The sequence below is a fragment of the Xiphophorus hellerii genome, chromosome 12 (genome assembly GCF_003331165.1).
Source record: "Xiphophorus hellerii strain 12219 chromosome 12, Xiphophorus_hellerii-4.1, whole genome shotgun sequence".
NCBI classification, from domain to species: domain Eukaryota; kingdom Metazoa; phylum Chordata; class Actinopteri; order Cyprinodontiformes; family Poeciliidae; genus Xiphophorus; species Xiphophorus hellerii.
Window position 1 is genome coordinate 32561711 of NC_045683.1, and position 17318 is coordinate 32579028.

The 17318-nt window shown below is 38.9% G+C and overlaps 1 protein-coding gene across 2 annotated transcripts; it reads left to right on the plus strand.

Moving 5' to 3' along the window:
* Nucleotides 1–424: 424 nt before the first annotated feature.
* On the plus strand, nt 425–15342 carry noxa1 (NADPH oxidase activator 1). 2 transcript variants are annotated; one of them, XM_032577910.1, is made up of 16 exons: nt 425–723; nt 2288–2476; nt 3238–3320; nt 4614–4722; nt 5908–6042; nt 6812–6919; nt 7779–7838; nt 7922–7959; nt 8058–8196; nt 9032–9094; nt 9255–9342; nt 11163–11269; nt 12748–12905; nt 13012–13120; nt 14380–14503; nt 14613–15342. In XM_032577910.1, the coding sequence occupies exons 2-16, from the start codon at nt 2303–2305 to the stop codon at nt 14708–14710; spliced, it is 1593 nt and encodes a 530-aa protein (XP_032433801.1). In that variant the 5' UTR covers nt 425–723; nt 2288–2302; the 3' UTR covers nt 14711–15342. The 2 variants fall into 2 exon arrangements, with proteins under 2 accessions (XP_032433801.1, XP_032433800.1); XM_032577909.1 differs by having other exon boundaries at nt 428–723; nt 12745–12905.
* The last annotated feature ends 1976 nt before the right edge of the window (nt 15343–17318 follow it).

Here is a 17318-nt window from a genome sequence, read left to right on the forward strand (position 1 = left end):
GTGATGCTTGCTTGGCATTTTCTTTTGATCTCCCTGTGGTGGGCGGAGCCTGTTGGAAACCGCTCTACCAGTGGAACAGGTTGGCCAAGCAGAGAAAGCCCTGATCTGGGAAAAGATACATTTTTTTCCTTGTGTCTGGTGAAGTGTTTGTCTTGATTCAGTTTATGGCTCACTTCTGGAATGTAGACTCATTTTCGCTCCTGACTTCCTCCTCAGAGACAAGCCCTTTATTGTGAGCTCAAAGGTTTGTCTTAGTCCTCTGAGATTTCCCAGCAGAGCTATGATGTCAACTCACACAGTAATTACAGTCTCTACTGTAATGAACAATAATATAGTGACTCTCCATAATTAGAATGGAAACAAAAACCTCTATTAACCCCAGAGATTAAGAAAGATGATCATATGGATCATGGCTGCTCAGGTCTACCAGCAGTTTGAGTTTGAGGTGAAGCTTATTGTTACAGTTAGTTGATAATGTTGCTCATCAATGTGCTCACTTCTGTGTGTACGTGCGACATAAAGCAGGTGAATTCCACAACTGGTGTGTCTCCCTGGGGAATGTGGATGGAAGATTTCCTTGTAGCAGTTGGGTGGAGACTAATGATGAGGTCAGTTTCTTTTCCTCACACTTCCATGTGAGCACAGTTTTGTGCACAGCAGGCACACAGGGAGCAGACACCAGGACTGCCAGGAACATTTCAGCCTCTCATTCTGAAGTGAAAGGTGAGATTTTTATTCATGTGTTTACTGAGTTGAAAGGGAGCTTTGCAGACAATGAATGAGTTATTAGGAAATATCCCTTGAATGCCTCATATTCCTGGAATATGAGGTACTTCAGGAAAACTATTAAGAATTTATTAGCTTAAAAGAACACCAACAGACTGATTTCATTTCTAATTTAAATTTCCTAAACTGGAAGTTTTTTTGAATGGCTGGTTTTTGCTTTTCTCCTTTTTATCCCACGCTGATGATAAGCTCTGTTAGTGAACTACTCAGAAGTTTAGCCATGCTTAGTGGAGATTCTCAGGATGGGATCCCTGAGCTTTGAACAGTTGGACTTCTGTTTTTGTTCCGACAATGTCTCACTTATTAGTTCTGATACTGTGATGGGACTTTGTTTGGACCAACCCACACATCCTAACATCTCAAGAAAATAGAAATATGTTCTCAACTACTGTCTTGTTGAAACATGGAACTGAATTTCTTCACATTTTGCTTAGGATGGGAGACATGTTTTTTTTTTTTTTTTTTTTTTTACAAACGACCCAGGGGGAGAGCAAGTTGTGTTGGTTTCACAGAAATTTTCTTTGGAATTAATTTCTTTTTATATCAACTTAGAAACCTGAAACTCCTGACTCAGCTTTCTGTTTGACAGGTGAAACATCTTTTTAGTGTTTAATAGTGAATGAGACAGGAAAAACCAGCTTGGTTAATTTTCAAGTGCTTAATATCAAATGGAATCTGGCTGCCACAACCTGGGCAGTTTTAATCCTTTAGTTGTTCCCAAACGGTGTAACCGTCTCAAACTTACAGCATTTTCCAACTTATTAAATATGCCTTTACTAAGTGCTGACTAAATGCTTCATTAGGCGCTTATTGACCCTGTAGACAAACACGCTTATGAATTCTTATTGTAATTACACAGAAACATCCCATTTCTATGGTGGTTCTATTTTTGGCGTTGGGGTTGCAAATAACACGGGAAGGTTTTGAGGTGGACGATGTGGCTCTTTAATACACTGGAGAATTTTTAAACTATTCAAAGTTTAGGACTGTCAAGAGTTGCGGGTGTTGAGGGGTGGTGAGGCAGACGCTGTAGACCCAGGTAAGATGAATAGTGATTTTAATAGTGCAACACACAGTGCAAGCAACGGGCAGCACGGCCGAGCGGAAGCCAGGGCTCGACGCCGGTAGCAACCGTTAACAAGACTGGAACACGAAAGACTGAGTGCACATTAGACAAGGACCCGACCAAGACGCAGACACACAGGTGGCATTAAATACACAGAGGGTAATCACAGAACGAGACACACCTGGGAACAATCAAGGGGGCGACAGGACAACAGGAGACTCAAAGACACAGAAAACTCTAAATAAACACAGAAAAACACAGATCCTGACAAGGACAACATATACAGAAAAGAAAGTGGTTATTAATTCAACTATTAAAATTGCACATGAAAGTTAAATGAAACCTACTTTTTAGACTGGAGGCCAGAATGTGAAAATCATTTAAAACCAAAGAAACACAATGACGTGTATTAATGTGTGTGTTTCCTTGGTCCAGTTTCTGCTGCTCAGAATGCCTTACACCGAGTTACTGCGGCTCTGGAATGAATCTGTGCAGGCAGTGGATGCCAACGACTGGGAAGGAGCTCTGGCAAAGCTCCAGCAGATCCCGGAGCAGACTTCTCGCACACACTTCAACGCCGCATCGGCCCACCTGGCTCTGGGACAGCTGGACATGGCTCTCAGGGTTTGTGTCAACAGCATTCACAAATATTACCTTAATTGTCACAACATTACATATTTAGTCAGAATGTGAATCATAGACTATACATTTCAAAGCAACAGTGAGGAGCATCAGATGAGAGCAGCTGATCAGCAGCCAACGCTGTGCAGGCAGCAAAAAAACAATATGTGACTTTCGACATCGCAAAGTTAAAAAACTGGAAACATAAGCAACAGGACTAATAGGGAATACAAAATTTGTCAAGAAAAACTAGATTTACTGAATCTTCATGCAAGATGTTTTTCATGTTCTACATTTAAATCTCAACTTTTTAAACTCGCGTTTAATTCCAGAGAGCAGCACCATCAGGCCAGACCTGGTTTTTTCCTTTTATCACTAATTATTGTTCTATTTATATAATTTTTGACACTTTTTAAACTAATTTTCTACTCTTTTTGTTTTTTATTTCTTGTGCAGCACTTTGGCTGCCCTTTGGTTTTAAAGCAGTATATAGATGAATAGATGACCATGATGATTTATGATTCCCTTAAAATTGTTTCTATAAAGGCAAAGATAATTTGCTGAACACATATAAAAAACAGTGTCTGAAAAATGTATTTTATTAATCAAATGTTAAAGGTAAATGAAAATTTGAAAGCAAAGAGGCTAGCAAAGGTTCTAATGAGTGCAAAATCCTCCTGAAGCCTAAAGAGGCATCTGGTGGGTTGTGCCCTGGACCCTGATTAAAAACATCTAACTTGTTCTATTCCAACTGTCATGTTCAGTGTTTAGACCTCACCATTGCCAAGGATGAGCGGCTTGCTGTTGCCTTCTTCCAGAGAGCGGCCGTGATGCTGCAGATGGACAGGTCAGTCTCCTTAGGCTTCAGAAACACCTGCAGCTACTAAAAAGCTTGATGAGTGAGAAGGAATGAAACTTCACTAAATGATGTAATACCTTAGAGGTGGAATGAGAGAAAATAAACCAAGACATTTACAGTAACTCCACTCACTGAAACAAATGACTTAGTTCCTTATTAAGAATATTTAGTCTGAAAGAATAATATTAAAATATGCACTCGATGTACTCAACAACAGGAGACAGGCAGCAGATTAGCATCTGCTTCTGCTTTGATGACTCTGCAGTGATACTGATGATTTTTACTGATCCTTTGATCCCTGCTCCACTCATTTTACATGAATGTGAACATCTGGCTCAGAAAAACCTGGCTGGCTTGCAGAGTTATTTGTGCTTTGAAATAATATTTATTCAACTGAATATTTTTCCATTTTACTACGTTACAATTACAAATTTCAGTGAATTTTAATTTGATTTTATGTTTCAGGAGCAACAAAGCAAACAAGTTTATGAACAAATGATGCATGTTTTTTTTTTTCTTTTTTTTTGTTACTAGTAAAATCAGAAAAGTGTGGAGTGTTTATGTATTCAGCTTCCCTAAGGGAATACTTTATGGTTCAATAATCTTTGTAAAATGATCCAAGCTCAGTCAAACTGCATGGAGAGCATGGGTGACGATCAGATTTCAAATCTTACCATTTATTTTCCATAGAACATACTGTAGGTCTGGACTTTGACTGGGCCATTCTAAGACATAAATATACTGTGATCTAAATGTTTCCATTGTATTTCTGGCTGTATGATTGGTGTGTTGCTGGCCCTTGTCAGGTTGTTTTACATAGTTCCTGTGTTCCCTACAGCAGAGGTCCCCAGTCCTGGTTCTCAGGGACCGCTGTCTTCTATGTTTTAGGTGCTACCTTATTGTTGCACACCTGGCTTAAATGAATGAGTGATTAACAGACTTCAACAGCATTGGAGGCATTCTAAGGAGGTAACGTAATCATTTGAATCAGCTGTGCAGGAGTGCACACACAAAAAAAAAAAGGAAAAAAAAAGCAGCCTATAAACCTCATTTAGTTTAATTTAGTTTAATTCTCCCTACATCTACAACAGGCAGGACAGCGGGCCCCGAGGCCTAGGGCTGGGGACCAGTGGCCTAATTTTTAAAACTAAAAAACTATCAAACTTATTGATAGAAACGGTCAAGTCTTTGTGCTTGTGTGGGCTTCTTTAAAGCCTAGTTTGACCCATGTATCAGATGACAACCATTCATCCATTGCTCTGTGCATGCTGCACTGTCCAGGTCGGAGGAGGCTCTGTCAGACTGTATCTGGGCACAGGAGCACATGAGAGGGAACGCCGTCATTGACTACAGACAGCTGGGACTGAGATACAAACTCTACTACTGGCAGGTCTGAAAAACGCACGTTTGTCTCTCCATCCTTTGACTTCCATTCATTTCTACAGTCTAACCTTAACCAAAACTCAATTCACACCTTAGTCCTAAACCCAAAAACAACATTTCCTCTTGTGAGGACCAGGCTATGGTCCCCACCAGCAGCAGGGAGTCCCCACAACATGTGTGCACCTGTGTTCACGTTTTAGTTTTTGTAATAGAATTATTGAAATAAGAAGACAGGATGTTCATTTCTTCATCAGATGTCCCTCTTCTAGAGGGTGCTAGTGGCAGGTTACTGCAGTGAGGAGAAATGACCCTCCATATTGCTCCTCAGTCATGAAACAGTCTGTGCTACAAGTTTGTTTTCTATTTTCTCGAAGTTTATTGATATAGCACATTTACAAGAACCCCAGCTGACCAAACTGCTTGACAGCAATCACAATATCACAGGTAGATAAAAGATAAAACAAAGCACAAAATTAACAGTGATGGTATAATAATAATAAAACATTAATAAAATTACCAGTAAAATAATTATATAAATTAAAACCAAGACATTCTTAATTTTTAGTGCAGTTATTTTGCAAAAAAAAAAAAAAAAAGTCAATTACTATTTTCACCCTTTTCTTTTTTTTCTGTGTTGCTTTGTCCATTATGGTAAACAGTAAGAGAAATCTTTTCAAGATTTTATGTCAGAATGCTGGGAGGTTGAGCTCATCATTCCAGAGATCAGTCCTATAGGGGGACTATTGTTTTGGATGAAAAAGCAGAGGCTGCCTCATGCGTCCATAGAAAACTCTCCAGATTCATACAGAGGTCTATCTAAGAGCAAAGTCCTCAGTACAATGATATTCAAGTGTATGCTAGTGCAATATTATCATACAGTATATATGTAAGTTCTTTTTAGGCATAATTATTATTCCAGTAATCTTGATGGCTGCTGGAAAAGTAATGTGTTTTTCTATCACTGTTTGCAGAACAGATTTCCCTGTGGAGTAGGAACTGCTGTGCAAAGCTGTTTTTGTTCCAAAACCACAAAGTGAATTTACCAGGAAAGAAATATTAGAGTAATCACATCAATGATATTTGCTGCTGTAACTTAAGCCGAATATCCTCTCTGAGAGATTTACACACCCGGAAAATAAAATCAATATTTAAGTGATGGAACTGAAATTTCTTGTTGTAATTTGTTCTCTAGATATTATATAATACAGCAGCTGCGTATTGTCGGATGGGCCAATGGGAGCCAGCCATGGACAAGCTGCTGTCAGCCACTCAGGACAGAGGACAAGGACGAGGGGGAAATATTGAGGTGGCTTTGAAGAGCGTTGAAGTGAGTGCTGCAGTCTTTACTTCAGACCTGGGCATGAAACAGTTTACTATTTATTTTTAGCTGCATAGTCACATTTAGTTGCCAAATACACAAAAGAAAACTGACTAATAAAATTCAGATTTAGAATGTACATGTGCCCACCCATTCGCACACAAATGTGGGATATAAGGGCTGCACAGTGGCGCAGTTGGTAGCTTGCCTTGGTAACAGGCAGGGGTCCTTCTGCATGGAGTGTGCATGTTCTCCCTGTGTATGTGTGGGTTCTCTCCAGGTACTCTGGCTTCCTCCCACAGTCCAAAAACATGACTGTTAGGTTAATTGGTCTCTCCAAATCCTCCCTAGGTGTGTGTGTGTGTGTGTGTGTGTGCATGGTTGTTTGTCCTGTGTCTGGTCTCGCCCTGCGACAGACTGGCGACCTGTCCAGGGTGACTCCGCCTCTCACCCAGAATGTTAGCTGGCAAATAGGCACCAAGCAGCCCTCCCAACCCCACTAGGGACAAGGGTGTTAGAATATTAGAATATATATATATATATATATATATATATATATATATATAAAATGTGTGTTTTACATGTCGTTTTTGAAATGTCTACTTTCCAGTCAGAACAAACTTTTTGGTGAAATGGGAAGAATAGGCCTAAGTATGAAAGGGGTCTAAGCAATTTTGTGCTTAACTGCAGGCTTAAATAACTGTGCTTTGTATGTTATGACATTACATATTAACATTAGAATATTAGCACTGAACTGTCACTTATTTGTGCTTTCTAGAGGAGGGAGGTCCTGGACCCTCTGCTGGTACCAGTGGGGTCGGTGTTTCGTCCCAGAAAACAGGAAATTGAGCAACTGCACCAAAGAGACTTCCTGGGGAAGGCAAAGGTGATGTGTCCTTCAGGGACTTGCTAGATATTCACAATCGGTCATCAATATAGATTACATTAGCTCCATTTGGAGTTTTCAGAGAGAATAAATAGTCCAATAGTAATCTGACTGGAAAAGAGTAGCTGGGTCAGAATTTATTTGGATCAATTCATTACAGTTCAATCAAATAGACACATTTAACTTTGAGTCAAATTCAGTTTAGAATGGCAGGTGGTACAAAGTTATCAATCAAAGCATCAACTCACTGACTGATTAGCAATCCAACCACTCCCTTTTATCAGAAAACTGAATAAACTGGAATAGTTTCTCTGCTAAAGAAAATCTCAGTTCACAGAGTCAATGACAGCAGCTGGTCTGTCAGGAGACACAGCAGAACAGAGAGGCTAGTGCTACTAGCTAGTGCTACTGTGTATGGAGTGAAGAAGATTAAGTAAACATAAAATATGAGGCTGGACTAAATGTGAGTGAAAACAGTCAGAGTCTCAACAAGAACTCCAAGCCTTCAGTAAGTCTGGAAAACTGTTAATCAAGAGATCATCGAAATCTGACAGCTTGGAAGGCAAATATCAATAGATGACTCCACACTTACAGTATTAACGGTGTATCTGTAAAGCATATCTCAGCAACAGCAAGTTCAGTAGACAGTTCGTACTAACTAGTTAGACTTTCTCAGTGGCAGAAGGGTTTACAGCACGTTCTCCATAGAAAAGCATTTAATAACTATGCAATAATGAAATTATTTCATGTTGATGAAAATATCAGCTATTGATATTCATAGGTAGAAATCAAATTTTGCGGAAGTTTGGATATCCAGAGTCTCCTTCTGGATTTTTAACTTTTATGCTGTAATCTACAGGTGATTTCTTCTATGATTCCTAATGATGATTTTGGAGGCTTTGAACCTCTGAGGCAGCAGGTGAGTGTGATCAGAACATCTTTATATCTGATGAGACTTCAGTCGGTCACTGAACCCATGTTCTAACTCTGCTTTCTGTGCAGAAGCCTGGTTTCTATGAGCCTAAGACAGACGGTGTCCAGTGAGTTTTCCATGATCCTGCAGAAAATACTGAACATAACTGAACAAAATAATTTCATAAATCAATCCTTGTGTGTGTGAATTTGTGTTGTGTGTTAGGGAGTCCCGATACATGCGTGTGCGGGCTCCTTACATGGCTCGGGGCCCAGGACAGCTGACTGTCCCCGGAGGCTCCATGGTGTTTTTATTTGGAGAGGAGGACAGAGATGGAATGATCAATGTCATCCAGGATGGACAGGTGAGGACAAGTCCTTTATAGTCTGTGGGGATACTGGGAGTTTATGCCTAGTCAAAAATAAATCCCTGTTCCTTTAAGCAATTCCATTAAATTCATTACATTGGTATTGCACTATTTCATAACATATATCATCTCACAGCATTGTTACTGCATATTGAAAAGCTAAAGATCATCACATTTTATTAAACATTTAGAATTCAAAGTTAAAGCTGATTTTTTTTATTGGTCAGATTAAAGGGCATAACTAATAATTAATAAAATAGCAACACAGATATTGATAGGGAAAAGCACAGAACAATGGAAACAGGTGCATGTTCAACTTATTTTATCTACTGGTTTAACTTCAACCTTTTCTTCAAACAGACATCACAGATTAGAGCTAGATCAAATCAAACAGCATGCAATGAATTAACATGCAGTCAATCCCCTTCAGCTGACTAAAGTTACTGTTAAACTCCAAAACACAGTCAGATCATTTCAGACTGCAACAAAGTTAAAAGTCCCAGATGAAACATGCAAAAAGCTTCTCAGAAAAAGATTAAAGCCCTTTAACGTCAATAAAGATTCTGCCAGTACTTATTGAATGTGGTAAAAATAATGCTGGAAATGCCTTTTTTAATAAAATGTAGATAAATAGTCAGGCATTTTTCTATTTTAATGTTTTTTTTAACATCGTTTTAGTGTCTTTAGAAACTTTTTTTTTTTTCCTGAATTAAAAAAATAAAATAAAATAAACCACTTAAACCTTAATCTGCCAGTGGTGTCACTAATTCTGAGCTTAACTGAATTCCTTGATTATTCTGGGCAGTTCAGAACTTTGTTCTTTTGCTTTCAGAGAGGACTGCTGCCAGTGTCGCTACTTGAACCTGCAAATGTCAAGAAATCTAAGAAGGAGAATGTAAAGTTTTTCCGTCCTATAAATGTCCATTAATACTCCAATTATCCTGTTTCCTGCTCACTGCCCAGTATTTATTGTAAACCTTCCAAGACTGTCTGTCACACAAAAGAGTTAAACATATCAAGATTTCCTGTTTTACTTAACTTAGTTTCTCCAACAGCGCGTCCCCACTGGGATCCCCCTCCCTCCGGAACACAAGCCACCGAGTCGCCCAGAGTCTCTGCCGAGATCTCTGGTTCCTCCTCGTGGTAAAACTCACACTCCTGCTAATCTTAGTTTGTAGCTCCTCTACTTTTTTGTCCCAGTCAGGTGTTTTCTATCTGAGGAAACTCACCTGATTGCATTAAGTTAGTGTCTGCACAGTGACTGCACATGTGATATATGCATGTTCTTCCTTCATAGCAAAAAAAAAAGCCTCCCGTATGAGTGACCATCTGCCAAGAAAGACTGGGAATTTGAGATGACAGAGCAGACACACAAAAAACACTGTTTCTCTGTCTATATTAAGGAAAAGTGAACCAAGTTAGTAGCAGCAGTAGCTCCTTTCATGGCTTCAAAGACAAAGTTAATTAAAGAACAGGAGGGAGCATCAATGGAGAATTATCTGCATAGAGAGCTATAACTCACCTGATGGCCAACTACAGGGAGATGACACAGTGTAACAGAAACACCAGGACAGATTATTCAACACCAATTGTTGATCCACCAACTAACTCCCAGCTTCCCCATCCCCATGCTGTCAACCACAGGATCTGAATATCAACAGTACTGTAATCAGTATTACAAAACACAGTTCGCACATGGCGCCAAACAGGCCAGTGCTGCCTTTGCCTAGAGGAGTTTTAACTCCTGAGTTTTCCAGTTGTGTGCTCTTTATCCACCGTCATCCTGCTCTAATTCAACTTTAAGTTGTTTGCAAAAATGCAAACAACTTCTGTTTTATTTTCTCCTCTGGGATGCCACTCATTAGAATATTGTTTTCCACACTGTCTGCTTTTGAATCCAAGACCAACATGGATTCGGTAAATGTCTGAATATCATTCAAACATATCATTTAGTTGAATCCATTATTTATCTTGCTTTGTTTATCTTTCAGTTCATCAACTTCCTTCTGAATAAAGTGAAGTTTGTCTTTACTTCCTGCAGATCTTTCCTTAGCTCATCCACTCATTTGGTAATAGTGAAGTTATTGCAACTCTTCTCTTGTTGCAGCAACCGTTCTTTAAAGTGTAATCACTCTTTGGTTGAGTATTTGGGATTGTATTCCACTTAAACACAGTCATGAAATTTAGACCAATCATACAATAGTGCTGCATGGAGAGTGGGGCAAAATATTCACCAAAGGGTTGTGACAAGAAGTGACGCACAACATGAGGCTGAGAACAATATGATGCAATTTTTGTCACACCGCTGTTAGAATGAGAACCGATTTTTGCGGTTTGACTCGACCATGAAAATGGTTAAAAAGTTCCCTTAAAACTGCCCATATCATCTCACAGGAACCTTTAATTTATTACATCACACTTTAACCTGACAAAAACTCAACTGGCTTCCCATCACACATCACATCAACTTCAAAATACTCCTCCTTACCTTCAAAGTTGTCCACAACCTCATACCTCCACCACATCCCTCATGTTGCTCCACCCGTCTGCACCCGCAGATCCTCTTCCATTTAGATCTAGCTTCAAAACTCATCTGTCCTGATTGTTCACTACTGTCTTATGTATAGTTTTATATTATGTTTTTGTTTATTGGGTGTTTTAATATTGTGTCTATTTTTAAGTTTGATGATGCAAGGTGACCTTGAGTGTCAAAAATAATAAATTGTATTATAAAGCGGCAGCGCAGAGCCTCAGGACTGAACTGTGTTTTGGTTGTGTAAGAGTAATGACTGTAACCAAAACATAGAACGATTAAAAAAAGCTCCATGTTTCTGATACTTGTATTGGAGCTGCTTCCTGGGGGCGGACCCTACAACAACAATGCTTTGCATTTAGTTTATTTTGACATCCATGGCCATGAACAGACCTGCTATCAGACTGATTTTACCTTGTCTTCTCCGCAGAGAGTCCATCCACAGAAACTCCACCTCCATCCTACAACAATGCCACCCACACACAGCCACCAGCCTCAGGGCCCCCCAGGTACACGGCCAACGCAGCAAGCAACAAGGTAGCACACACACACACACGTGCGCATGCACACAAATGTACTAATGACTTAGCTCTCCTTTACTTTTTGTCTGATCTCAAAAAGATGGATTTTTGCTGACTTGAGAAGAACTTGTTTTTTCAGAGAAAATCTCAGGTTGAGAAATACTGATATGTCCCAATTATGTCACAGAAATGTTTAGTAAAGCCAGAGATACTACAGATCAATTCCCTCTTTTATGTGACATGAATAGACTCACTTTTAGGGGGATCCTGATTGTTTAATTGAAAAAACAAAAACTTGAACCTGAACACAGGGTGCTGTGTAACCATCACAACTGAATCAGTATGTGAGGCGATCAGAGGTGATTAAGGTCAGAGGAGGAAGCCGAGGAGACTCTTTGTTGTCCTTCTTGCTGTAGAGAGATGAGATAGGCTACTATTCATTCTAGAGTCATGGGGTAAACTAGTCAGTATGATGCAAATGTGATCAGTCAAATTTTTTGAGCTTCATATCATGTTATGTTATTCCATCATCAAAAACATACCTGGAGTGCTGCTTTGATTCTTTCATGGACATTTGAGAAATCCCTTAAGATTTAAGGGATTGAAAGATTCCTAATTGCTCCTCTTCATTGCTGCAGTTTCACAGGACATCTGTCCCTCTGTCTCCCACACTCAGCTACTTCAGACTAGCGGCAGCAATTAGCAAACACCTGGTGGAACTGTGAGTCTGCTGAGGTCATCATAAAAACTACTTCTCAGTCCAATGCTCCTAATGGTTGTAAACAACATTATTGAGAAGTGTTGCTGTGATGGCATGGGGAAGGAAAATGTCAGAAAGAGCAGAAGTATCTTAAAGGGAAAGAGACCAATTTCACACAGTCAAATTGAGAAGTCAGATTTCTTTTAAGTTATGTTTAATATATAGATCATCTTATAGCAACTGAAGGTAACATATTAACTTGATTGTGCCATAAATCGGCACTATGTGCCTGGAAAATACCTAATGCTGTGCCTTTAAGCATATAAGCATATAGCAGACGGCTGTCTGACTTGATTGTTATGTGATTTTCTTCTTCTTTGGAAAAACAAGCAGTGGCCCTCTGAGCACTGCTAGGAAAACTGGGACGTTTTTTCTTAGCTCATTTAACATCCTGTACCCAAGTGAGGTTTGTCATGGATAGAGAGAGTTATAAATAGTACGTAACAATGCACAAAAAGAAACATCTTTAAAACAGGAGTGCAAAGTTCTGAAACTAAGCCAGCTGAATCTAAACTCAATACTGAAAATCTGATAATCCCCACAGACACGAGGTAAGGCAGGCAGACTGATTTGACAGTTTGTGTGCACATCGCATTGTACCAGCTCTGTTTTGATTTTAGCAGATTAAGTGGTTTGGAAATCCTCAGTAAGAAAGTATCACAAAACTATCAGAATAAAATTAGATTGTGGCAGAATATTCAAGTACTCTGCTTTCCGTCTGTTCCTCTTAGCAGGCTGGCTCCCCTCAGCCAGCAGAGGAGGGATCTGTGGTGGTGAAGGTTCACTACACCTACAACCTGGCTCTGTCCATCCCTCTGGACACACCTTACCATGAGCTGAAGGAGCGAATCGCAGAGAAAGTGGGCCAATCAGCATCTCAGCTGCGGCTCAGGTACAAACATTAAAAAAAGGTGTTTTTTCATCATTTATTGTGTTGTTTTCCTACGTTTTCTCTTCCATTTATAGCTTCCATGTTTTTCTCTCTTTTTCTTCATCAGACATAAACAGTCTGGGTCCCGAGTTCTCTTGCCTCTGCCTGGAGCGGAGGAGTCGGGGCGCACAGTGCAGGAAGTGGCCGAGGCTGGCAGAGTCACCCTCTGGTGCCAAGTAAGACATGCAGAGGATCGTAAACTTTATCACTTTGTCATGGTGGAAGTGCTGGTGTTATGTCAAAATGTTATCTGACCTTTTGGTCAATTTCTAAAAAATATTAATATTTAAAAATAAGTTTATAAGTATTTCCTGTGGTGTGATTCATTCTCAAGCTAAAGTTCATCTGATTCCCACTGATCATCCTTCAGATGGTTTTTACTACTTGATTTGAGTCCACTGGTGATAAATAAGTTCTCTCCCTGAACAGATTAATCAGACCAGAAACCAAGTAATCATATTAAAGAAATGATCTTTCAGCCTCTGAGGCCTGCTATAAACAATTAAAACATTTTTGGCAGCACTGTATGTCCTAAAAAGCACTGGGATCTTCATTATTTGTGTTGAAAAGATCCTCACTAGATCTGCTCGACAGACCAAAATCAGGCAAATCAGGCCTTGACCAGAGACTTGGAGTCAGCGGTCACCTAGGCAAAGTTCCAGTGTTTCCAAATAGAAGAATCATTCAGAAGGTCAACTGTTGCTGACCTTTTCCAACTGTCCAGTTTTTAGAGTAATTGGATCGAACCCACTCCTCACTAGCAGCTCATTAAACCTGCTTCAGTTCAACCTCGATTGTCAGACCAGGAGTTACAATATTCTCCAGTCAGATTATTCAAAACTAGAACTATTTGGTCAAAGCTATCATGTCAGTGTCAGCATCATGCTGTGGTGATGCTTATCTGCAGCAGGAATTATATTCTAATTATTTTATTGATTAATATTACTATTAATTATTTATTATGACAATAATTACTATTAAAGTTATTAATATTATTAATACTACAACAGACTGGCGACCTGTCCAGGCTGACTCCGCCTCTCGCTGAATGTTAGCTGGAGATAGACACCAGCACCTCCTGACCCCACTAGGGACAAGGTGTTAGAAAATGGATGGATGGATGGATGGATGGATGGATGGATGGATGGATGGATGGATGGATGGATGGATGGATGGATGGAATATTATTAATATTCATTATTTTTAAATTTTTTTTTTTTTTTTCACTTTTTCAACAAAATGTTGAAAAAGCTGTAGATGGGTATCGTTAGCCCTCCAATTAGCCGAAAACATGTGCTTGATTTTATTTAAATGAAAAATCTGATTTGTTATTGTTTTCCTCCATGAATTCTCAAATGTTTTCTAGACTTGTATATTGTCAATTTAACTAAATCTTTCATGTAATACTTTGTAAATTTGACATCTTTGCTCTTAGAGGGAAGACCCCCTGGCAAACCGTACTATCCTCTACCAGATGGTGGCGCTATATGACTATGCTGCTGAGGGCCCTGAGGACTTAGAATTCAGTGAAGGAGACACCATTGATATCCTGTCTGAAGGTGAGATACACACTAAGACAACCCTGTGGAGTAAAGTTGAGTCCTGTTTTTAGGTTTTTTCCTCCTCACTATTCAACAATCTGTGTTTCTTGTCTTTACTCCCTTGCAGTAAATCAGGAATGGTTGGAGGGACACTGTGCAGGGAACATCGGCATCTTCCCTAGCTCCTTTGCCTACAAGGAGAACAAGAGCATCATTCAAGACTGAAAGTAGATGTTTATCAATGCAGTAGTCTCTAATAAACTCATAAACCTGTAAAAAGCAGGCCCCGTGTTAACTTCATGTTCAGTTAAATTATTTATGTCTAATATTGTGCAACTTTCTAACTGTGGTGGCCTCTGAGGCTCACTGTGAATCTCTACATCTTTAATCTCAAGGTGATCAATATATCTTTTCATAGTTTGTCTGAAGCAAAAGTGTCACATAGTTGATACTCTGGAAAACAGACTTGTGACCCCACACGTCCATCCCTGTTATCTATGACTGCTATATTTATATTAAACCTATTGTACAGTATTCCTTCATTGAAATTACACTACTGAAAATTCTAATCCTAAGGTATTTTCTCAGTTTTAAGCCATGTGAGTCAATGTGTTTGGATGTTTTTGTCTGAAAAATATTCAACTTGTTTGAGAAACTTCACTATCTTCTGTTTCTTCAGAAACATATATGTATTTAACACAGGTTGCTGAACTTTCAGATTCTCCAGTCTAATTTGCTGCTCTTACTGAACATTTATTTAGTGTTTTTTTTTTCTCTCACTGAAGATGTAAGTAAATCACTTTTTTACTTACGGAGGCCCCAAGGGCCCAGATGAAAAATAAATATACTAAGCATGTTACATTTTATCATACTTAAAGCCAGACTAATCATCAGTATATTTGAAGTGTGTTATTTTGGAACAACAAATTTTGTACTTAGTGTATTTTAATAGTAATCAAATTGCAGAAAATCACAATTTAAAGTGTACTAAGTGAACTATAACGTGCTTTTTTCAAACAACTGACATTTGTGGCTGCATACAAAATATACCATCAATTATTTCACTAAGCAAACAAAACTTATTGCGAGGGAACACAAAATAAAAAATCCCCCCAACCCCCTAGTGGGCTCCATATTTTTTTACATATGAAGGTTGGATGTTTTTCCCGATTAATAATAAACACCTTCCTGTAAAAACTGCTTTTTTGTTTACTTGCGTGACTTTGACTAATATTTAAACTGGTTTGATGCTGGTTTGCAACACTGAAGTGACAAGCATTTGCAAAATTGCAAAACAATAGAAAGTCAGAAAGGGGCAAACACTTTTCACACCACTGTACATTTGGCAGTGATTGTATATTCCATCACTTTCTTGTGCTTATTTGAATGGTGGACTATACATAGTCTAAGTCTCTACATGTCAGTATATTCACTGCATGGATATGCCTCATGCAGTGAGAAGTTTCCTGGTTATGTCATTAACGGTCTGCAAAGAAAATGTCAGAAGCTTTTAGCTGTCATCATAAATGGATACAAAAATGTGCTGGTCAGAGCTGCTGAGAGCTCCACTGAAAAGGCTTATGAAACAAAGGCCTCTAATTACTGCACTTCTCTCCTGGGCGCTGAATCTGAGGCAACAGAATCAGCGCCCACGTTCTCCTGCAGCTGCAGGTAGAGGGGCACATTTCAGTGGGAGTACATTACCTCATGGAGATTTAAAGCACCCTGTTAGAAGAAAATTCTGTTCACAGAAAGACAAATAGGTTTAGAGCTCCTTAAAAGAAATATATTGCTGAAAGGCTGTAAAACCACACATTGCATGTTTTAGGCATGGAAAGTAATTGAAATTCTAACAAGACTGCTTTGCTCTTTTTCATCAATAAAAGAAAACATTTTAATTAAAGGCATGAATCATTACATGAATCAGTAGTATAGTAGGATATATATATATATACAGTATATATATAGATATATATATATAATTTTTTTACTAATAGTTTTAGTAAAAACAGTACAGTACAGTACAGTACAGCCATGTATTTGGCTGTACTGTTGGGATTGAGATGATTTGATTTGACATGATTTGGGCTGAACTTGGTTTGAAATAAATGAGGTTTGTGCTGCTGCACAGAACCCTCAAGCTACCAGGCCTCTGGTTAAAGACCTGAGACTGAAATTCAACTCGCATGTTATATGAAACGAATAATAATACATCCTGTGTGTTTATCATTTTCATCAGAGTGTTGTATGAAACTCTGTAATGTAAAGGGAATAATGAAGTTTCTTGAAGTTCACAGTTTTCATGCCCATTGTTAGATGCTGCCAATGTTTCATTAAGACTAATTTTTCATGAAGCTCTTTGTCAGCAAAGCTACATATCATGTCTGCAAACATTTCATTATTATTCAGTACCTTCACTGCTCTCTTTGCGAGGGGAGAGTTTTCCTCAGTAATTGCATTTTTTTCTATACAAGCTTACGCAAACAGTTGCATAAAGAAGAAGTTTTAAGTCTGAGGGGGAGAGGATTAATGACTCCGGATAAAATGAGTCATCCACTTCACTTTATTTAGGATGTAACGTAACCTGTGCATGACCCCATTTTATCCAGTTATCTCTTTAAAAGCATTATGTTTCACTGTCAGGGGGAAGGATTTATCAGAGGTGGGCATTTATGGTATGGTTTTTACTCAAGAAGGAAACACATAACTTTATCCTGGGGAAACTCTACTGCTGAATTTGACATATGAACCGTACACTCTAAACAATGGATTTGCAAATATGAGATTTTCTGAATTTTGGGTGATCTACAGGGTTTATCCTGTATCTTTATAA

Excerpts from the sequence above, each read along its gene's own strand:
- noxa1 (XM_032577909.1), top strand. The coding sequence starts at position 2,303 with ATGCCTTACACCGAGTTACTGCGGCTCTGGAATGAATCTGTGCAGGCA. Across the intron at positions 7,960-8,057 it reads CCTAAGACAGACGGTGTCCA|GGAGTCCCGATACATGCGTG; the intron begins GTGAGTTTTCCA and ends GTTGTGTGTTAG. Across the intron at positions 8,197-9,031 it reads ATGTCATCCAGGATGGACAG|AGAGGACTGCTGCCAGTGTC; the intron begins GTGAGGACAAGT and ends TTTTGCTTTCAG.